Source organism: Pezoporus wallicus, unplaced genomic scaffold, assembly GCF_028554395.1.
Source record: "Pezoporus wallicus isolate ANWC-B61680 ecotype Strahan unplaced genomic scaffold, APGP_CSIRO_Pwel_v1 contig_11133, whole genome shotgun sequence".
Taxonomy (NCBI): Eukaryota; Metazoa; Chordata; class Aves; order Psittaciformes; family Psittacidae; genus Pezoporus; species Pezoporus wallicus.
This window is the reverse complement of record NW_026636583.1, coordinates 322,017-345,736: the sequence shown is the minus strand read 5'-3', so window position 1 is coordinate 345,736 and position 23,720 is coordinate 322,017. Positions and strand designations below refer to the sequence as shown.

Sequence of the window (23,720 nt, the reverse complement as noted above, 5' to 3'; positions counted from 1 at the left end):
CTGGTACAAGCCCAGACACTGAATCCATCTGTGACCACTGACCAGCAGTGCTGCCACCCAAAACAAGCTCCAGCCAAGCCCATCTAGGAGCAGGGCAATGTGTGAACATCACAACCCTTCCGGTGGGTGCTTAACAGGAGGGTGGAACAGAGGCTAACAGAGACCAGGGGTCAGCGTCTGGATTTGAGGTTTTAAGCCCTTTTCAAGTACTGTGTAAGGCTGCACAGAGCTCTGCAGCACCCTGAGCTCCAGCTTGGGTTAAGCCCTGCAAGGGCAGACCCGCAGACAGATCAGTGGTACCCAGCTCCATACAGAACAAAGCAGGAGGGCAACATGAAACATTTACATGTTTATTATAATTACAATTTACATTACTCCAAAGAGCATCCCCACTGCTATGGTCTAAGTCTTAGCAATAAAGTCCTACAAAAATAAATCCAAGCTTTGACAGTAACCTAGGTCAGCGCGTAACTAAAACTCTAGCTCTGTAAGGGGTTCAGTCGTCAAGGTGCTTTCCCAACAGAATTCCCTACCAACTGAAAAGGGACGCATGCCTACAGCAATTTAACCCACTTATTCATGCAAACAAAGGCTCCCCCCTCCCGGCCCCCTCCCCACATACAGCTTGCTAAAAACAAAAGAGAAAAAACCCAACTAAACTATTTACAGTATGGGGGATACAGAGGAAACAACTTAAACATGCCCATCGGTTAAGCTTCAGGAGATGGACTCCCATCCCCAGTTTAATGAAGACATTCCATAGTGTTCCACCACAGCCTATGAGTGTACAGAGAACTGTTTGCATTTGGTACTACCCAGGAGCAAGGTACAAACTGAAGCAAGAAGTCGGAGCTGCGGATTCCATCCCAGACAGTCAGACACTGCCAAAGCCTCCTTGTGCTGAGCACAGGAGAGATGAGTCCCACCAGGACACAACGCACTGCTCCCTGCACTGCCCCGACCCTGCAAGGAGCTCCGAGTTTGAGGAACACACGGTGCCCTTGAGCTCAAGGGAGAGCCATGGCTCTGTGTAAACCTGTAGTACCTCCACACTAGTACCAGCCAAACAGTTGTACAGTCTTTTACACTACTACATGATCAACAATCCAGTATTCCCAAGTGACAATATACACAACTCCTCAGCACCAGGAATCCATCCTTCCAGATACCAAGTGCTGCTTCACACCTACTGCTGAAACCAGCAGCACCAAAATCTATTTGGTTACTCAGAACAAAGAAATTAGAGCTGGTTTATTTCAAGTGAGCTTTGGTTCCATGTTAAAACAGCATGATTTCTTCAGGGTTCAGAAAAGGAGTCTGACTTTCAGCTTAGACTACAGCAGCCTTTGAGAGACCCAGAAAGAAGAACATGAAAGTTAATCTGCACTTAAAAAATCATACACAAAAAAAAGACACCCTGAAGAAGGTACCCCTGAACACATTCCCTCTTCCAAAGAATATTCCAGCTGACAGTTGCTGGTCCAAAATAAGTCCAGAATATAAGCAGTAGTACATGAAGTTCTGTCACTTGAGCTGAGACAGCAAACAATATGAACCATTTTCCCACATTAGTGCAGCAGTTGGGTGGTTTATTTCTATATACACTTCCATCCTCTCAGGGGAGATGTTAGAACCTAGTCAGGAAAAAAAGCAGGATTAGATTTGACGCCATGGGGATCTGCTCCCGGGAGACAGCAAAGTTCACTCCTGTGTTTCAACTGAAACGCTTGGCTGCAAAGCCTCTGCTTCAACAAAGCAGCTCTTGCTTCCCCAGACCAAAAGCCAGTCCAAGAAACAAACAGCACATTCAACACGTGAAACACCACACTGAAACCACTCCTATTGCCTTCTACCACTTAGAAGAATCAATCAGACACAATAAGGAACAACTCTTGGTGCCTCTGGGAGGCTGGAGAGCAAAAGAGGTTGCACAGAGAGCTCAAACAAGGAACAAGAGACAAACCTGGCTCGGTTTTGATCTCAGTAAAGAACTTGCCTCGAGTTACACTCTGCCAGTACCAGCTCTGTGAGTGGGTTGGTTCCGCCTCGCCGTGCCGCTGCCCCTTCCACCTCGAAAGCCACCGCGAAAGCTGCGGCCACGGAGGAAGCGGCCGGACACTCCGAACGTCTCCGTGTTGAGCTTCCTCTCCTCAGCCCACGTGGTGCGCCTGGAACTGAACCACACCGCGGTCAGGTCTGACGCCGACAGCGACTGCCACCACTCACCCGGCAGGAAGCCTCTCACCCCCCGGGTTGTTCAACTGCACGGCAGCAAGAACCGAAGTCACCAACTCGATTCCTCTGCAAAGCGTGGGTTTGCAATTGGCAGCTATTGGCTTTTGTAAGCCACTGTCATACTGGAAAACCAAACCTGGGCCTAAGAAAGGGTTGAACATGATCTTAGGAGCAGTTCTGTGACTGCTACTGAGGCAGCCCCACAGCACTGGTGTGTTTCTTCCTCAGCAGAGCCCGCCCTGCCCTCAGCACCTTGGAGTACACACTCAGAGGAAAGCTTTGCTGAAGGGAAACACAAGCCTTACACCAAGGGAATTCCACATCCTGACACCCCAAGGATGCCTGACTTCTCCAGGCAGGCGATACCATCAGCAGCCAAAGATGAAGCTTTTGTTTAACATCCCCAACGTTTAACTTAATGCATCTCCAGAGACAGAGCTGGCCTCCGCTCTGCCCCAGCTCCTGTCTGCAGGCTGCTCCACCTCTAGCACAGCCTGACCCTGATGCCTCCTCCCACAACTGAGATAAGAAATTCATTTAAAAATCAACAGGTTCAAAGCCAGTACTGGGAAACAGAACTGGAAATTCCTGTATCAGAGTTTAGGCAAGTCTGTCAGTGGAAATCCTTGCCTTTTGCTTGATCCCACTGCATGAAGCTTGGTTACTATCACTTGTGAGCCACCAACTGCACAGCAGTACTCCTTTTTGCTCATTTCCTTGTACTCTACAAGGAGCTAAACCAAGCGACATAGATTCTGCCTAGAATTCTAGGCCTAAAATTGCTTTAAAACCCAGCAGCCTTTTAGAGAACACTCACCTAGACTTCAGCTCTGAGGAAATGTTGTCAAAGAAAGACTTGGATTTATCATAGTAGCAGTTGGGCCCCAGAAGGTCCTCCTCTGCACTGCCATCATTGTTTTGAGTTGCCACTCCAGGGTCCCCTTTTTCTTCCCCCGTCTCTGCTTTGTCATCTGAAGATAATAAAGCGTATTACACTTCCTTGGTGCATACTGAAGAGCCATCTGTTCTCTTGCTCCCTCAAACAAGATTTCAGATGTAACCATGCAGTTTCTCAGCACGAGTTTCTCTAGGTAGCGTTTACTACTAGCTCAGCAATTCATATTTAATGAAGTCACAAACCTTTAAAGTTCAGTTTCTTCTTGAATTCTTTATCAAGTTCCTCTCGGTTGAATTGTGCATTTGCACTTTCAAAGTCAAAGTCACCTTCAAACTTTATTGTATTTTCCTTCACAGTAGTTGGTCTGTTTTGGCCTCTAGAACGGTTTCTGGTTCTCCTGTTTCCTGAAAGCAGGAGAGTTTAAACACTGGGTAACGCACAGGGGGGTTAAATGACTTGCTCAAGACCAGAGGAAACCTGGGTTAGAACTCAGGAGGTTCTGGCTTCCAGTCCTGTGGTTAGGCCACACCTCTTTGAAAGTAACTTCTCAACTTGGCTGTAGGAGACACATTACAGCAAGACTTTAACTGTCTGAAAAGCATTCCTAGATGGTAGTCTTAATGGTTAAGACAGAATACACTCAACGCTCCTTCCAGTGTGAGGAGGGGAAATAAGAACAAGTACTATACCATGGAACAAGGAGGGAAGCAGGGGAAACTGCCCTTCCTGTCTGCTACTCATCTGCAAGCAGGGCACTGTAAGTACTCTACAAACCTGTCATAATGGCAAAAGAGATGCAGGTCACTGGTTTTGGAACACCCACCCCAGATTCACCTACCCACAAAGGAAGCTTGTACTCTCTATTGTTGCTGGTTTCCACCTGGGGCCATCAACTCCTTTCTACAGGGCTGCCCTCAGGCAAAGCAATTCAAAGGTTGAAGTTTTGTTTTCTGCCTTTTCCCCTCTACCCCCCTCCCTTTTTTCCCCTCCTCATATTGCTTGGGCAGAAATAGCTGTTTGAACTCAATTTCACTGTCTTTTGATCTGTGCTTAAGCTGCAGCCCCGATGGAAGCAAGGGCTCCATAGTTCCTCTCACTTCCAACAGCTCTATGAATTCTCAGCAAGCTGCCCCTTCCCAGTAACAACCCTTCAGGACCCAGCAAAATCCAACTGTCACTGCCAACTCGTGGTACCAACTTTTATAACATACTTCAAATCTCTAAGGAATTCTGTCCCTGGAATGTTCTGAACCACTGTGACTCCAGAACCAATTTTGGTAGGGAAGCATCTCTGGATGCCCAATGTCTCATTAAGCTTTGCTCTCCATCTTTTGTCCAACAACCCTTGACTGAAGCTCACAATACTTGCCTTTACAGATCAACACACCTGCTCAGTGCCAGGTTAACCTACCCGATCTTCTCCTTTGAGGTCTTCTGTTCTCATCATTCACCTGCCCTTGAGTTTGCACAGGTGCTGCCTGAACTGTATCTACTGGACAAGAAGGATAAACTCAATGAAGGAGCAAACAATGAAACCCCAAACTGCTCAGTCCTGCAGCTTTGGAGGCTGTTTCAGAACAGCACGTTAAGGAAGCAGTGATGTGTACGTACCATTTGCCTTAGTGCTGCCCTGGGGAACCTGCCTCCCGTTGCGCTGAACCCCGGGGTTGACTTTCACTGGGGGTGGCTTTTGTGAATTCATGTTGTCCACCGGCCCGGTCTGGACAGCCTGTTCCACCATGGGGCTTTTGCGGACCGGGTGAACAGAAGGAAAACCAGCACCTGGAAGAGATCCCAGTGACCCAGTGCCTCTCAGCATGGGCCAACGTTACCCAAACCCTACCCGCTGCTATGGAGAAACCGTTTTGTCACCACTTACTCAAAGCCTCGACTGTTCATCATTTAAGTGGCATATACACCAGGGAAGGCACTACAAGTCATAGCCCTCCAAGGCAGAGCTTAAAAATCAGGAAATCTACCCATTTATTTCTTCAGAAGAGATAGACACACATTAGATAAGCAAGCCAGGTCAGTCTCTTTGTCAATTTATACCAAAACCTCATTTCTAGGTGTACCTTCGGATATGTAGGATTTCATGTACACAATACTTGAAATCTGAAGCAAAAAAATGCATTATTTTGAAATTGCTCAAGAAAGCTGCCCTGCTTTGTTAAAAAAGTTTAGCAGCAAAAGCACAACCACCTCAACTATATCTCATTTTGGAAGCTGCTTTTAGAAGTCTTTCAACTTCATTGCTTATTGTTAACTTTCAGACAAAGAAAACCTGAAACCAGACCAGGATCTCAAAGTTACCCTTTTAAATTCCTTCTTGGTCAAGGCCCAAGTGTTACCAAGACTTCTGTTGCTCTTCCATCCAGGCTTATTTATTCACACTACGAAACATGTAAATACTTGGTTTGGGGATACCTTACAAAGTGACAGCTTTTAGTACTCAGAAGAAACACTGCAGTCTAGGTTTAATCAGAAGTTCTGGAGTACTGCAGGGTTGTGCAGTTATACATAAAAGCTGTTTGGAAGCAAACTCTGAATTAGAGCAAGGAAAGTGAAAAGCTGAAGAGTACAAACCAAGGCACTGACACTGCTGGGTTACTCAAGTCCACATGAGATATACCCAGTAGTTAACATCATGCAGGTTCCCAGTTACTGTACATCTGGAAAACTTGCAAGGAAGACAGACTTATCCTAAGGATTATTCAATAGGACAAAGCTGCTGTCCAAGTTTAACAAAGTTTCAAAGCTTTGCCAGAATACTGAGAGTAGGTACAGAGATGGGCAAAACCAGTGAGTAAGCAAAACCAGTTCCATGCCAACACAAGCATACATGCTCCAGTTCAAAACTGAAGAAACTCATTACCATGTTTAAATGCAGGCTGCACCTGGTCCCTCTGCTTTGAGGATGGTCAGTCTAGTACCTCTACTCAACCTTTAAGTTCTCACACACAGAAGCAAGGCCCCAGCACTGTCATCTCAGCCTTACCACAACTCAAACCACTTACTGCTAGTCATGCTTTGCTAATCAGGAGTCTTGATAAGGTACAATGCCCCATCATGCATGAAATTTACCCTGACATTTCATCGACTACAGCAATACTCCTGAACCTTCTATTAGCCTAGGTCTCCAACAGAAAGGCCACCCACAACTTCAGCAGTGTTTGTCTTCCAAGCAAAGGCAAATTCCTCACTCAGTCCCTACAGTGACATACGTTCCTGAATAGGATGCAACATGTTAACATCCCTGAACCTCAGCCCCCTCCTCATACTTACACAAGAGGATCCACTGTCCTGTGCTTTCTCCTGTCTAATTGATACTTCTGGGACAGGAGGAATACTTCATATAATGAAAGGCAAAAAACCCTGAAAACAAACTAGTTTCACTAGCATTACCCACACAAGTACTATAATTCTAGGAGGGGTTAACAAGAACAGAGTGTTTGCAAGTGCCATGCAGTTCTTCCAAATATTTGGAGTCCTCAAACTGCTGTTACCCTTGGAAGAGAGCTGATGGGGCTCTGAAGACATGTCAGGCTCTGAGACAGGTTGTGGAGACGGAGAAGAACTAGGACTGGAAGCAGCTGCTGATGCTGGAGGGCTTACCAATTTCTCTAAAGAGATAGAGGGAAGAAGAGAAAGCAAAGATACATGGATAAGACACCAGGTAGTGAAACATCTGAAGGACTTGGGAAGAGATATAAGAATCTCTAGAACAGCATTAGAGTGGCTTATTTACAGTCCTCTCTAGGAATTCAAGATCTTTTTACATGTGATGGATATGTAAGGTATGGTAGGTTAGAAATGAGCTGGCCTCAACTGTTAGGTGTCCACATTACTCCCAGAAGGAAAGTTCAGCTATCTAGTTTGTTTCTTGTGTGTGTGTGTGCATGCATGTGTAAGTGAAACACAGGCCTCCATGCAGGAAGATCATTGCACAAAGTTAACTACTTCTTCACTGATGGTTACAGCCTAACACTTGGCAGGACGTCTGGGTTAGTTTTATTTCACTTCACAGTAGCTGCATACAAGGATCAGACCTTTACTCTAGCAAGTAAAGTTTTTACTTACCTAAACCTAATGAAGCTGCATACTGCTGGCTAAGTAAAGAGCTGGCTGCAAGCTGGCTGTAAGGTGGCATACCTCTAAACGGGCTGTAAGGCACATGTGGCTGAAAGGATGATGTAGAGGCAGAGCCCAGTGAAGACTGTAACAAGACAAAGTACATTTCCATTTACAGTGTCCAGAAGTCAACTTGCTTTGGCAGCGATTTTCTACTTCATACACAGCATTACTAAATGCTTAAGTAAATACTGAGAAGCATTAGTTTAACCTCTTTATGATTTTTTCTGCATTCTCAGCTAGCTCTGGCTTTTGTTGACTGAAGTCTTTAATGCTGCTATCTTAAACATTACAATGACATTCAGGAGGCTTCAAACAATCTGAAGATTCCTAGAGACACTTAACGGCCTTTATTTTCTATCAGTTCATACCAAAATCCAGTCCTTCAGCACCAATGTTTTATCACAGCTTTCTATTAACACTTCACACTAACTTACTTGAACAATGGCAGGATCTTGTGGCAGAGTATGCTGAGCTTTTGGAGGTTCACAGACAGTGATGTCTTTGATGTCACTGCCCCGAAAAATGATGTATTCATAGATTTCTTCTCTGGGAGGAGCAGGTCTGTCTGTGGGCCGGTCTTCAGTACCGAAGGATCGCACTTGAGCGGCAAGAAGATCACTATTAGTCCAGTATCACCATCACAGCATTGCTCCAGTGAAGATTTATGCAATTAAAAAGTAATATTGTAATATCTACCAATTTCAACAACAAAAAGGTTACCTCCAGACCCCTGAATCTCATCACACACATCAGTTTCCTTAAACATCAACTCCTGCAGCAGCCTGTACAAACACTTTCGTTTACACCAAGCTCTGAAAGTAAAGACCAAAGACCACTGGAGTAAAGCATCTTGCTCCAGAACTGAGAGCTTCCCCACAGCACTGCACTGCCCCATTCCCCTTCCCTCCCCAGCACCTGCCCCATGCAGGCATTCAGCCCAAGACAACTGCCGCTACAACAGACCATGGCAGAGGCCCCTGAAGGAGGAGGGGAAAAGTTAGAGCTCAAGTTTGCATCTTTGGTTTCACATATTTATTATACAGATGGAGGTAAATTTGATCAATGACAAGAAGTTCCTACTCAAATTCTCTCTCTTCCCCATGCCACTGACTACAAAGCAAGCTCAGCGATAAATCTAAACCCTCAGTGCCTACAAAGGCTTTACTCAGTCCCAGGTATCACAACACCTGACCAGGTACTAGCCAGTGATGTTATACATTAGAGTGGAAGACAAGCTGCAATTGACTGTGTGGCAGCTACCAGCTAGAAGCATAAATTAACCTGAACCATTAAAAAGAGGTCAGACTCACTGGATTGTTAGTGGAGGAGAACAGGTAGCAGTTACATGAGACACAGACATATGGAAGCTTGAAATTTCAGCCACAAGTTACAGAAGCTCAAAGTTACCAATCTAGTTGGTTTCTGTCTTCATGAGGCTTTGCCAGTTCAGATTAGCACCAGCACATTCTGGTTTGATGTATGTTTTCTGCCAACAGAAGAATTCTGTATTGGAGTTGCATCAATTGCTTCTACCAGGTTACCACTGAGTGCTCCCCCTCTCTGCCAGGACATGCCACAATTCCTGCAGTACTTTTACCCATTACAGACCTTTCACAGGCCCCTGCCCATGGCACAGGCAGATGGGCCAGCCTGCTGCAGCTTCCACTGCACAGATAGGAAGCGATAAGCAGACAGCCCTGTCACACAGACTGGGACATTACAGGGGATGGGGGGCATCACAGCCTTCCCAGAAAAAGGGCAACAAAAAGGGGATCCACTCAACTCCCATGTTGAGCATCCCCAGTATACTATACTGTTGTTAACTTACTAGGAGTGTTAACAGTTGGTCAGGGCTACTCATCAAAAGTCCTGTTCTTCGAGATGAAAAGCTGTATCCCCACCAAGCAGCAGTCAGTGCTGCAAGTAGTCATCACCTCTGTGCAACTTATCTGTGAGCTCCCAAGCAACAGCAAGCTCCAGGGACAGCAGATCAATGCTAAACTTTGTCTCTATCATGCTGATGCCGTTTAGCACCTAGGCTTACACCCAACTGGAAGGGAACTGTAACTGGTACGAGGACAAGCTGTCAGTCACTTCCTCTGAATGACTGTCTTCCTTTGGTTCCTAGGGTACAGAACCTCTCCAAGTTATTTTAGATCTCCAGCTGTTGCTTGATCATATTACAGCTGTAACCTAGTCAGCCAAAAGCAGATTATAAACTGACAGCAATGCTTGTGGCCTTTTAAACATGAACCATACCACTGATACTGCTGCTCAAGATTAGATTCCTACAGCACATAGCTCATGGCAAGACTACTAAAGCTATGCAGGGACTACTGCATAATCCCATGGATAGTTTGGAAAGCACCACATCTTCTCTGAGCATTGGGATCATCCTGTCAGCTTCCACAGAGAAACACACGACTGGCAGAGCCAAAAGCTGTTACAGCTTTACAGCTGTAAACTGGCTGGTCCCAAGGTTTCTAACTAAAAAGGAGGATAACTTGTGTCCATGTAACCAAAACAACAGTGAGGGCATTTCAGATGGCTGGAGGAGTTGAGCCTGCACGCCACTGCATTTGAAGGGTTTGACTATTTCTAGCACATCACAAAGTACAGCTTTAAGCTCCTGTGGGGGTCTGAAAGGCTGTATCCCATGAAGGGTTACAGCAACTATTGTTTACAGATGAGCAGGAAATCAATCCCACACCACGCTGCAGCTCGTGTTTTATCATAGAGTTTGTACTCATGTGCAGGGCTCTGTTGAGGAGACCTCTGAAGGTTCAGGAAGCATAACAAAGGCAACTGGCTATCTAGAAGGCAGAGCTTGGGGTTATTTCTTAAAAGTTCCAGATTCTTCAGACTTCTACAGAAGGGGGAGGACACTTCTGGTGTTCACTGCCAACAGGACAGTAATGGGCTTAAACCTCCTTTGTTTGCAATTTAAGCACTGCAAGAAATGTGTGTCTTGTTAGATGCTGAACTTAATTAAGCACATGGAATCTCCTTAGCCAGCGTTTAAGACATTGTGCATGTGTCGAGATTCAACAGGAACCAAATACAAGATCAATTGAAGTTATCCCTGCTTCTAGTAAGAGGCTGAACCAGACTCCTTCCTGAGGTCTCTTTCAACCTAATTTTTTCTTTACATCACTTGGGTGATGGAAGTCAAGAGAACAGCATTAACATTACACAATGAGGTTGTCTGAGCCTTAAACACTTGCAACTGGGGCTTAATAATGATTTACTAGTTATCTGGACAGCTTCAGCTGCATGTCAGCAATACATGGTTCTTCTAATCCTTCAGAGATCAAGTGTATTAAACCACTGTCCCCCGTTGATCACAGAGTTAATTTTGCTGTCACCAACTTTAACGTTGTTGTGTTCCTAATTCTGACATTAAATTTAGAGACGATATCAAAATTAAAAACCCCACTGAGCTAAAGCGAAAAGCAGGGTTTGTCCTGTGAAGTTTAGAGCAGCACTTTGAGTGAGCAAAACAATGTATTCATTCTCTACCTATTTGTAACTATTACTCCTTAGGCATGCCAGTTAATCAAAACTGAACATTAAGAGAGCAATAAACACAAAAACTAGCAGAAATCTTACACAGAGCATGTGCTTTCTCACGTCAAAAAGCACTTCAAGCATATCTGCCTTTGAAACACCACTGAAGCTCTGAAGTAGCAAGAGCTGAAGCTATGAGAAACCATTTCTACTTGCTGCTGGGTAAAGGTGAAGACCTCCTTGCACAGAGTAGAGGAATGGCAACCTCTCACTTGCTTTGAGTGGAACACTAACAGAAATAGCTCTGTTTATACAGTTAAATAAACAGCTATGCCCTTAGGGGGGTGGAAAAGGGAATTTGTTAAAGCTCACATTTTTAACTTCAGAATACACACTAATAGGTGTCAAATAATAACCTGCATCACATAAATGCCGTTATACTGAATAAATACTGTGGCACAGGCTGCCTTCAGGATAGCTGAGAATCAAGCAAGTCAGTGTCTGCAGCCAACAGATAATGTTTCAAAACAAAAGATGCTTTGTTTGTGGACAATCCTGATGGGTTGTTGAAGGCAACACAGAACGAAGAAGGTGTGAACTTCCCGGAACAGGGAAGAATAAAACACAGGGAGAAAGCTGATGAACATTAGCTGGAGTAGCCAAGCTGGACATTAAAAGCAGTGCAGAAACAAGATCTTATCTGAGAGACTACACAAGATAGGGCAGGCTTTTCTAAGAGTAAATACAGCAGTTCTCAACACAAGTGACAACTGAATCCAAATGACACCATTTAAGCAGAAGATAAGGATCACCATTTCTATAGGGAAACAAGATGCAAAGCTTTGATGAGCAGCCTGCAGGGTAGGAAGCGCCAGACCCACGTGCGGATGCCCACAACGTTCTGCACACCAGCTCTCAGCCTCTCCACCGGATCAGAGTCCAGTTATTGATCCCGAAAGGAACAAAGGCACATCGACAGCAACTCCGTCTTCCCCGGCGCTGGCCTGTGGCCCTGCTGGAGCCGACCACCGACACACTGCCGGGCATCCATGCACAGACAGGGAAGGGGAGCTAAACCGCGAGCAGCCGCACAAACCATCACCTTCCTGGCGCTGACAATAGCAACAGAAGCCGGCATTGCTGGCAGCCCTTCTGCATCAGAGGGATGGCAACTGCCTGTGACAACCAAGAACCCCGCGGGCCCTGCGAGGCACCGCAAGCCCCCGTGCTCGGCCCCGCATCGCGGAGCGGCCTCGCAGATGCTGACTCACGGAAAGGCAGCAGCGCCGAAAGCGCGGGGCTCCGGCCCCACCACCCCCAGGCTCGGGCCGCAAGCGCGGGATGAGCCCCAGGCCCCGCCACAGCCGCTCAAGGCGGGCGAGCTCTGGCCGCCGCTCGCCCAGGCCGGGCTCATTGTTCAGGGCACGGAGACGGCAGGCGAGGCGAGGCGAGGCGCGGCGGGAGGCGGGGGCTCCCCGCGTCCCCTCAGCGAGCCGCGGGCCACGGCGCCAGAGCCAGCCTAGGCCTGCCCGCACCCCCCCCCCCCCGCAGCCGCCTCACCCTTGGCCAGCGCCACGGTGGAGTTCTCGGTGTCGATGGTGTAGAGGATGCCCTCATAGCGGATCTGCGCCTTGGAGATCAGGCTGATCTTGCTGCCGATGTACGGCGTCCCCGAGCTCATGGCGGCGGCGCGGCCGGGCCGAGGGGCTGTGCCTGAGGCAGGAGGAGGGTCATGGCAGCGCTCTGCTCCTGGCATTGCCCGGCCGTGAGCTGCTGCCCGCTGTCACCCGGGCGGCGGGGCTTTGGTCACACACCGCGGAAAGGAAGCGGAGAGGAGGGGATCGCCTTCCAGCCCCCCCGCCCCGAGCGGGGCTCTGACGGGAGCTGTTCCCGCCCTGAGAGCCGCCGGCCGCCTCACCTCACCGCGCTGCCCGCCAGCCCCGCTGTGAGGGCGATAGTTACGGCTGCCCCCGAGCCCCTTCTCCTCCCTCCGTGGCTGGTTTGGTGCTGGAAGAGCCCTCGGTGCACACTGAGGCTCGCCCCGTGCCTTTGTTCAGCGGGCGAGGTGGGGTGGCGGCAGGTGACCCTCGGGCAGAGGCACCGCAATGCTAGGCCGCAGCTGGAGCATGAGGCGTTCAGTGCGGCGTCTCCTGGGATTTCGCCGGCGCCGAAGCCATCTGCGGGTCAATGAGAACCAACCGGTAGTGTCTGGCAGACGGGTGGTGGGAGATGGAGTCGGTGACCACCCGTGAGGGTGGACGGGGATCAGGCAGGGCAGGGTGTGCAGATCTCACTCATTCGTGTGACGCAAATGAGCAACATTCAAACCCAGCAGCTGGAGACAATGCAGCGGGAGCCATTGTCTGAGTGCAGAGAGGTTCACTGAGCGGTACGCGCCTTGGTGACGTGTACAGCAGTGATACAGCAGTGACCTGGTAGTCTGCAGTCCACAGGTTTATCTTCATGTCGTAACAACCTGCTTCCTTGCGCGCCAATGCCCGGAGAGCTGTTCTCCAGATGCCCCAAGCTGTCCGCCCTGTGACCCTAAGCATTTTATGGTGCTACTCTTTATGGTGTTTACACAGCTCGGAGGGCAGAGCTCCCTGTCTGAGCAGGGAAGACTCCTTCCTTCTAGCTCTTACAGATGCACGTGTGCAGTCTTTTGTTAAATTTTCATTGTTCTAACATGGAGTTGCTGAAAAAACCCAGGGTAAATTATTTCATATATATTAATTGGACAAACAGTATTTTTTTAATAAGAAGGTCAGCCTTTAAAGTGAATCTTTTTACATATTTAGCTCAGCCTTAAGTGTAACCTACCCAGAGCAAGAAAGAATTCCTTTTCTACCACAGTGAACAGTTCCCTTTAGCAGGCAAATTAATGGTTAGAAACTTCCCTGATGAAAAAAACTCATGTAGCTCCCCTGTATGAAGAATCTCTAGTTTAAACATGTGGAAGAGTTCAAATGGAGAGAAAATAGGGGAGGGAACCAAACAAACTGAAATGTTCAGTTTCAGGCAGTTGTAAATAATTACTTTGAATGGGAAAACCAGTATCAGTATAGCAATGCCAACAAAGGTAGAGAAGCAGCACTCCCTCTTTTAGTTTATATTCTCCAATTCCACAACAGATTTAACTCCTTATTTCCACTCTTAAAATATATCTCGGAAATGGTAAATGGGTTTTTCAGTTCAACTCATTTGTTTCTTTACGCACACCAAAATGTCACTGATTCGTAAGCACCTCTAGTTCCAGTGCTTTGTTCTGTATCCAACAAAAGGTATTATGATTGTTTTATCCTTTCTTTTTTTTTCTTTAACATCAGGGAAGACAAAGGGACAACCCCACACACAATACAGCAACGTGGAGTCTGCAGGAAAACTCAGTAAAGCAGTGTGGAGAAAGAATACTCCAAAGTGGCATGAATTATACACTGGTGAGATATGCAAACATACGGATTTTTTGTCATAATCATCATGGCCATAAATCGAGCTGCATCTGGAAGAGATTCTTGTAATGGATTTCCTCGGTATCTTTTGTTTGACAACAGTCAGAGATAACAGGTGATCAGCAAGAAGAAATATGACACCTGACATTTTAAATGCCCTCTTACTGTTATTTATTCTGCTAAAAAATAGTTCTTCATCCATTAAGTGCTGAAAAAGGGGAATGAAAGAGCATCTTTCACTGAGTGAATTCATGACAAGTGTGCAGGCCCAGGCATCCCTCATATGAACAGGGAATATTTGGCTTCATATTAAGAAGCTGACTGCAGTTCATCATGGTACTAGGAAGAGATGTAGCAATGATAGCAGCAGGCAGAGCTTTCACAGAATAGCATTTTAAACCACTGGTCTTTGGGTACAGTCAGAGTATGTAACTACATAGCTAGTTCATTTACAAAAAACCTATGTTGCCAGAACTAAGGAGACACCCATGGCAGCTGCAATGCAACTAGTGGCATTTGGGATGCTCACGTCTCATGACATTTCATAACAGTTAAAGGAACCTGTGACTTACAGCAGTGATGAAAATTTGTGGGGTGTGTGATGGTTGAGACAGCACTTACGTGGTGGCTGATGGCCATATCCATGGCAAAGTGAGCTGAACTGACACAACTGGCAGAGTTAATGACAGGGAAACACCTGTAACAAGCTCTAACTCCTGGAAGAAGTGAGACAGGCACTGGCTGCTGAAGCATCGCTGGGGGAGAGTGGGATATGTTTGCAGTTGATAGCAAAGAAGAGAAGACAAAAGAGACTAGCATGGAGAGGTGAAAGTGGAAGAGGGATTTGAATTTGGGTGTGGCAAACAAAACAGATGATACAAAGGAAGGGAGAAACATTTAAGCCCTACAGGAAGAAAAGTTAGAATCAAACCAGTAGTTCCAAAGAAAAATGTGGTAGCTGCAGGGAAGGAGGGGAAGGTCACCAAGTGCAGAACATGATTCTGTAGTGGTGTGGGGAATGGGCAGTAGAAAAGCGCCGAGGAATGAAGGAGGGATTAGAAAAGGTTGGAGAAACTGGAAAGATTTTTCAGACAAGAAGGGGAAAAAAAAAAGAGCCATCTATGTAAGTATTTTTATGCTAAATAAAGAAAAGCAGAGGAAGTAGAATAAAGGAAAAAACCCAACATGTCAACTGAAGGAAACTCAAATAGAGGGAAAAAAGAGGGAAGGAGAATGGAAAGGGAAAGAAACAAATGGAAACATGAGTAAGTAGGGAGAAAAAGAAAACTTGGTAACTTTTGTTTAGATATGTGCTTCATGCAATTAATTTCTCCATTTCCCCCAGTCTAAGAAAAAGAGCTACAATGGCATAAGTAGGAAATAGTGCTTCGGTACACTGGTTTGTCTGGCAGCTCAGGAAAAGGGGATCTCTGCTGGAAAATAAACCCCAAATCAATAGGTGTTGCTTTCTTTTTCATTCCAGAAATAAATACAGAGTTTGTAATACCTGTAATACTGCTCTGTTCCCTCTCCCCTCTCTTTCTCTTCTTTTCAGTTTTGAGTCTGCCTCAGACATTTCAATTTTGACATCTTTCATTCCACCCCCATACATCAAATTTAAAGTCAGTTTTTAACTCCTGGATTTAAATGAAATATTTTATAAAGTGTCATAGTTTTAGGCTTGTGTGGGATTCACTGTCTTAATCAGTTCCTGCACTGTCTACTTAATGGAACTGGCTTAATTCTGCATTATTCCATTGCATTTCTCAGCAGTCCAAGTGTGCTGTACAGTCAAGATAAAACATCTTTTACCAATATGGATGCAATGGCAGAGAGCTTAAACTTCTTTTCCAGACCGACAAAGTTTGTCAGTGTCAAAGCAAGACCACAATTTTGGGCATTGCTGATTATTTCCATGCTGTAACTGTATGGAATACAAAGAGATACACAGTCTTTACAAGATGTCAGTATCTAACATTAAGCTTTACCTATAGGGGTTAAAAAAGTAACATTCTGAATTGCCCACTAGATTTAACAGGCTCTTAATCTATGCTTTTTAACCAGCTTTACTATAAATACACTCACATTAAACTAGTGTATCTTTGTTTTCTTGTTGATGTGTGCATTCAATACCACTTTTCAGACTGTAGTCAGTTTACTCTCTTCCATGCTAAATCAGTTATTTTCTATGGGGGAAGTCAGTTCTTTGCTGTGATGCAAAATGATCATTTCTTCTTGTATTTGTGAAATCCAGTGCTAATATTACAAAGAAAATCTGGAGACTTTTTTCTATTTGTGCAGCACTTCCATGTGGAAGATTCAAATTCCCATGTGGGGATTCAGATTACTAGTCTGGCATCTAAACTCTTCAGTTGTTTAAATCAGGTTCAATATATCAGCTTAAATCTGTGGGCTAAGCCAACAGTGCCATCCTGACCTGCCTGGTCTTTGCTGTTTGTACCTCAGGAATCTACAGGGTCTACTTATGAAAGTTGTGCTTGATTACCTGAACCTACAGAGGTTAGAAATCACTGGGACACTTTTGATGCAACAGAGTAAGCAGGGAGCATACATTCACTTATTTTATAAAACTGAAATATCTTGGACATGTATAACATCTCTTATTAGAATGAACACAAACTGCTATTCCAGAGTTTTCCTGCTCACATCACTACGCTACAGGCACTGCTTTAAAAGCTGTGAATATGAGACTAAAAAAAACACACTCAGTATTAGACATAAGACCAAGAACACAAGCCAAAATCCTGTCTGCTCTTGTGATTCATTTAATCTTTGAAGCATGGGGGGGTGGAGCAGTTAGAGAAGCGCAAATACCTTTTATACTGAGGCTTTCTGAATCACAAAGGGCAAGGTGAAGTGATCCTGGCTAACGAGGGGGTCATTTATTCACGAATGTGGAAGCTGGAGATAAATTTAAAAGATCCTTTTATGAAGACAGCTAAATGGACAGTGGATGTGATACAAAAAAAGGTTGACAAAGCTGGAGTTTGCAGTTGGGTAACAAAAAATTGAAGAGTGAAGTCTTACAAACCAGACCTAGATTCTAAAAAAAGGTGTTTAGGCATCTATCTCCCATTCAAATGAGTAAGAGGATTCAGACCTAAGTTTAGAAATAATTAGGGCATAAAGAGAGGTAGTTGTCTATGTAGGACAGTGGGGAGCACTGAACATAGCCTAAAATACCATGTTCCATTAGGAAAAATCTCTGATTTTGTTTTGCTTGTTCTTGGGTAGCATTGCACTGAAGTGAATTGCAATTGTGCATCCTCCTCACAGATGCACTGCTCTGAGGGAATAGTTTCAAAGTGGGGTTTCATCAAGCTTTTTCAGGTATGAAGTGAGCAAAAGGTGGAGTGAAGAGCGTGCTGAAGGGCAAGTAGGAGATAATTCTCCTAAATGGAGAAAGGAGGCAAAAATTTGTCTTTGAGGGATCAAATGCTGCAGAGGATTAGTCTGCAAATAAAGATTTTGTAGGGTTTCAGGTTCATGCATTAACTAGGAGAGTAAGAATCTGTGTATTTAGCTACGTGCCCAACTTTCTAAGAGTTTCAAGAGCTGCAGAGATAGCCAATGATCTAAATCCACTTGTAGGCTGCGAAGAGGCCAAGTTACAGCTAGACTATCACAACTGACCTACTGGTACACTTCACAGGGGTGTCAGTGGAGGGACTAAGGAGCAGATGACACATTGCTCTGTGGACAGTCTTTCCAGAACAAAATCATATGTTTTGGAGAGTACAAGTTATATTCACTGCATGCTTCAGATGTCTGGATGTTGCAGACTAGCAAATTTCACCATTCCCTGTATAGAAATCTATCTTTACTAATTGGGTTTGGCTAAAATTCCAGACAGCTCAATAGCAGTGTTTCTTTAAGAGCTCCTCCTTCGCTCTCTGTACTTCTTTGTCTCTCTACAAATTATTGAACTCATTCAGGCTGTCAGTATTGAGCACTATTTCATTGACACTGGGGCTGTAATGGGGTCGAACCAAGATTCTGCTGCCCAGTTCTTGCTAGTGCAAATTAAATTGTCAGACAACATACATCACCAGGCCGAGAACATGGAGGAAAGAGCTCCATGGAGGAAAGAGCTCCTTTATTTTTTAATTCAGAGACCTTATTTGAATTAATTCTCTATGGTGGACTCTGTTCTTGAGCTAAAGAAATGTCCCTCACTTTACCTGTTTTACAAATGAACTGTAGATTCTACTTCTTCCTGTTCAGGTGGAGAATGTATCATTTTACCTGGACCCAGCACTATGCTGTTCCTTCCCTGCGTAACACCTGCTGCAGTTGCATAGCTCCAATAGCTCTTGGACTTGTTTTAAAAAGCATGTTTCAGAAATGCCTTTGAGCGTGGAATTATTAGTCACTGGTTTAGGGTGTTCTTCATATATGTTTGTTATTTTGCTTTTTAAATTAAAACTAAACAGGCTTTGGGGTTTAAAGTTTATATGTTCTAATTCAGGTTTTGGGTACAGATACCAAGAAAGGTAATTCATAGCAACAGGATGTTAGTGCACTTTCACAAAGTAATTTCTTTTTGCATGACCATAAACTGGCATTTAATCTCCATCACATTTTAGAAGCTAAACTGTCAGTCTTCACAAAAGACAGCAGTGTCCCTCTGCCTCGTCAGTTCTAACTCATGCTTCTCCTCACTGTTGTAGTATTTGTGTACACACTTTCCACATCCACCTGAAAATGCTGACATTTACTATTCCAAAGCCTTTGTGTCATTTGTACTTCAAACCCCATTTCGCTATTACTTGATGTATGACAAGTGCACTTTTAAACCACAGTTTTCTTCTGTAAAGTAGCCCTAATAATAACAGTTGAGATTTGGCATTTCAGTTTTCTCACTTAATTCATACTAACACTCTCCTTTTCTTTCCAGAGAGTGTCACAGCTTCATTTGTATTCTTCACTTTACTCAGCAGCATTCTCAGCACTTACTGTGCCCGTGACATCACCTGAGAGAAACTTCTAAAGGCTCTGTGGGACATACACTTGCTAGTAAGACATTCTGATGGCAAAAGGTTTGTGCAAGTATAACTCAGAGTGTAAACTGGTCTGAAGAATCTGAATTGTTGTTGATGAAGCAGAAGTAGAGTTGAGGGTGAGTCTGTGAGCTAGAAAAATATATCTTCTTTTATTCTAAACATAAAGAAATCTGGTATTTGCATCTGCAGGAGAATGAACTGGCAGCCCAAAGTGACTTAGTGCTGAATAACTTTTCCAATAACTACCTGAGCTGCAATGAGATAATAATGCACCAGGTCTTTAGAGGGCAAGAGTTGGTGATTCAGTCTCTGTGTGATGCAGGTGGCTCCTACTCCACCCACATATAAAAGGGGATGGTGTGGCTCCTGTAAGGACAGATGAGCCTTTGCGATTGAGAAGTTTGAAAGCAGTCAAATTGCAAGAGGCTTAAGGTTCTGTTTTCTGTGAATCCCCTTTAAGGACAGGAAAGCTTTAGGAAGGGGGCAACTGTGGAAATTTGGGTGGAAATGCTGGTGATAGTGCAGGGTAAGAGCTAGCCTATTGTATGATCATACCAACACATGGACCAGAATGCAACTTCACACAGCTTTTAAAGTCACAGGGATGTCATATTTGGTGGGTTCTTGTTGGGGATGAGGGTGTTGCAGAGATGGCTGCAGGCTGCCAAGTTGTACAATTCTACTTAGATGGCTTCATATCAAGAAATAGTAATGAATGAGTAAACTTACTGTACTGAGCAACCCACTAAACTGTACAGAGTAGCAAAACTAGCTCCCTCTTTTGGTCTGCTGGAAATAATGAAGTGAAACAAGTTCTATAGTTGCATAAGAACAACTTGACTTTCTTACACAAGAACAAATTGTCTATTGCTTCCCTAAGTAATCACCTTTCCTAAGCAAGTTGTGTTTGTTACCTGCCATTTTGTCTGGTCACTAATAAATGGTTGGTGTGCACAGATGGATGGGTTTACTGCCCTTGCTAGAAAATTAAGTAATAGTGGTGTTATACTTCATACTTCATATACTTCTGTGGTAATGGAAGGGTATTGCAAGTAACCCCATACAGACAAAACTGACAATAAGGAACAAGTTAACATAAAAAACTTGGCCTTCCATCCGAGTGTGTCATTTCCTTTGGGCTGGAAGTTTTCCCCATCTTGTATTTAAGAGATAAAATATTTGTCTGACTTGCTTAGAAACTTCTGTCAGCTGTGGGAGCACATTTTTAACTGAATTAGTGGATTCATCTGGAGTTTCAAAACTAAGCAAAAGCTCATTAAAATAATAGGGGCAAGTCCTTGAACTCTGTCTTCAACAGTGAGAATATATTTTAGGTAGTGTAAGAAAGTATCCTATAGTCTGAAATCACATCCCTAACTGTCTTAGACTGCTGGAGATTTCAGGAAAAACCACCCTTGTATAATAGTCTTTCATGCTGTGTTTTCATAAAGTCTGAGGCAGCTCACTGAAGAAGCTCCAACATGATGGATTTTAATCAGTTCCTACAGAGAAGTCATTAAAAAAATAAAACTTGGCAAAATCCTGCTTACATACTTCCTGCATTCCAAATCCACAAAATGTTTAGATACAATCTCATTTCATTACAACCAAAACAAACATTCTTTACTAGATGTCTTTCATTTTTTTCTTTAAATGATGATGTTTCCATACATCTTCTGTCTACACTGGCTTTCCAGTTCAGTGTATTTGTGTCTGGGTTCTTTATAATGCCACTAAGATTAGTAAGGTTGCTCTGAGCATTTGGCAGACTGTGAACTCGAGATGGAGTGGGGAAGATTGTTTAGTGTGTTTGTTATCTGAAGAAAACTTGCAGAAATACTTGCACATGGGTTTATTCTTTCAGTTCAAATCTACAAGAATCTGGATTTTGACACTTTTGTACCTACACTGAAAGTTTGACCAACATTTTTGTCTGTTTCATTTGGCAATTCTTATTGTTGAGTTAAAAAGTGTCTGCTCAGGAGCACACAGAACTCTCCTATCAAATAATTCCTCTATTTTAACAGAGGGTGCTGTGGGACTATTCAGGGATTTAGACAGGGCAATCCCAGGCACAGGTTGGGCAGAGAAGTGATTCAGAGCAGCCCTGTGGAGAAGGACTTGGGGGTGTTGGTCAGTGAGAAACTGAACATGAGCTGCTTCAGTGTGTGCTTCAGCCCAGAAGCCAACTGTATCCTGGGCTGCTTGAAAAGGACCATGACCAGCAGGTTGAAGGAGGTGATCCTGCCCCTCTACTCTGCTCTCGTGAGAGAGTTCTGGTGTCCTCAGCATAAAAAAGACATGGAGCTGTTGGAGCAATTCCAGAGGAGGCCACAGGGATGATCAGGGGACTGGAGCACCTCCTGTATGAAGATAGGCTGAGAAAGTTGGGGCTGTTCAGCCTGGAGAAGAGAAGGCTGCGTGGAGACCTCATAGCAGCCTTCCAGTATCTGAAGGGGGTCTACCAGGACGCTGGAGAGGGGCTCATCATCAGGGACTGGAGTGACAGGACAAGGGGTAATGGGTTAAAACTTGAACAGGGGAAGTTTAGATTGGATATAAGGAAGAAGTTCTTTACTGTGAGGGTGGTGAGGCACTGGAACGGGTTGCCCAAAGAAGTGGTAAATGCTCCATCCCTGGCAGTGTTCAAGACCAGGTTGGACAGGGCTTTGGGTGACACGATCTAGTGTGAGGCGTTCCTGCCCATGGGATGATCTTAAGGTCCTTTCCAACCCTAAGTATTCTATGATTCTAAAACACCTTTTGGTGGGGCAAAAAGATGATGATCTGAGAATGCCATCTCATGGTATTGACTGGAAGAAATCAAGCAAGCTTCAGTTCTTTGAGGAGTTCCAGTTTTAAGAGTGAAGAAGCCACCTCTGACCATAGCAGGCTACCAAGCATGTGTCTGGAAGCAACAGACCACTTTGTCCACTGTTTTTAAATTGCTGGGAAGCAGAGGATTAGAATCTAGAAGAGAAGCAAAGGAAGAAGAGGAACAGTGATCTGCACTGCTCAGAAAGTAAATAGTGAGGATCGGTGAAGAGAGTGTTAGGTATTGAGTGATGCTGGAAAGCTCAAGGAAGAACTAGAACAGCTCTGAATCAAAGAGTCCAGAACTGGAATACCAGTGTATTACCTTTTAGGTTGTTTGTTGAGGTATATTGTTGATAAAACATCCCTGGCAAGGGAATGCTTTGCTCACAGAGAACCACAGAGGAACTGAAGCAAACCCTGCCCAATTCGCCTCTCATTAAGAAGGATTTCAAATATATTCTAACAAATCCTGACTGTAAAAATGTGCAAATTGAATTTCCAGTAATGGGCCCCATCAGTAGGCACATTGTCTTGACATATTCTGTCTGAGTATCACTTGGAAATAGTGATTCAATATTGCAAAAGTTAGTCTCTTGCTGAGAGGGAAAAACATGTTCAGTTTGCCCAGTCAGTTCTAGTAACTTGCTAAATTCAAATTAATGTGAAATTGCTGAAGCTCCTTGTAGTGACCAGAAGGACACTAATCTTCCAATATTTTGTTTCCCCCATGATTCATATGGACTTGCACAAGAAATCTCTCAGAAGCTCACAGAGCTTCTGGTCAGCTTCACAGCCATCATTCTGCATGTTTGCTAGTCATCTCCATTCAGAAGATATGCTTAAAGAACTGCTAGCTGCTGGGCTGCGTAGTTGGAAACTTCCATCTTCTTACACAAGTGCTCCTTGTTCTTAATACAGTTCTCTAGCTCTTCCCCCACACATGACTCTGGATATTGATACTTCCTATTTTGGCCAGCAGTACCAAGCACGAGAGTTAAATTAAGAGCAGTTGGGAAGGAAAAAAGTATCCCACAGTGCCTTCAGACTGTAAAGCCTTGAAGACCTTTAAACAATAATCCTTTATCCCACAGTGTATTCTCTGGGCATCTTCTTTTGGGTGCAGGATGTTGAGCTGCATGGCCTTTGGTATGCCCCAGTACAGCCATACTTAAGGAACTCCCATGTGAACTGCATGTAGCATGTGTTGGTGACAGTCTTCTAACTGGCTCATAAAACCGAGACATTGCCAAGGCGGTTGTGTGCTCAGGTAACTTTGCTTTTTGAAAATCAAGCTCTTAAGTAGTCTCTAACAGATATTTTCTATGTATTTCTCAATCAGTAACCAGGTATTGTTAAATACCTTGCTTTTAGAACGAGGCTATCCTGTAAGCTGACACATAATATATTTATTCCATCATACCTCACTATAATTAAATATATTTGATGAAAAGAAGAGTTTCTTGGTTTTCTGCTCCACTGCTGGAGCTCCAGTAATGTTAGGCAGCTACAAACACTTAAATAGGTGGGTGGTTTTGCCACAGTTCCATAGCAGCACTGTGTTAGGTGTTCTGTCTGCAACACTGAATTGCAGTCAAAGCGTTGGTGCTTCTGTAGCTGTCAGAGATAGTCTAGTACACATCAGGGTAGACACTGTCC

General features: G+C 44.5%; 1 protein-coding gene across 4 annotated transcripts; it reads right to left on the bottom strand.

The window, feature by feature from the left end:
* Positions 1-337: 337 nt before the first annotated feature.
* On the bottom strand, positions 338-12,478 carry LSM14B (LSM family member 14B). 4 transcript variants are annotated; one of them, XM_057400842.1, is made up of 9 exons: positions 12,335-12,478; positions 7,702-7,865; positions 7,214-7,349; positions 6,640-6,756; positions 4,745-4,915; positions 4,545-4,625; positions 3,376-3,537; positions 3,053-3,206; positions 338-2,174 (listed from the first exon to the last, which is right to left on the bottom strand). In XM_057400842.1, the coding sequence occupies exons 1-9, from the start codon at positions 12,453-12,455 to the stop codon at positions 2,003-2,005; spliced, it is 1,278 nt and encodes a 425-aa protein (XP_057256825.1). In that variant the 5' UTR covers positions 12,456-12,478; the 3' UTR covers positions 338-2,002. The 4 variants fall into 4 exon arrangements, with proteins under 4 accessions (XP_057256825.1, XP_057256826.1, XP_057256827.1 ...); XM_057400843.1 differs by having other exon boundaries at positions 4,545-4,622; XM_057400844.1 differs by lacking the exon at positions 6,640-6,756.
* Positions 12,479-23,720: the final 11,242 nt, after the last annotated feature.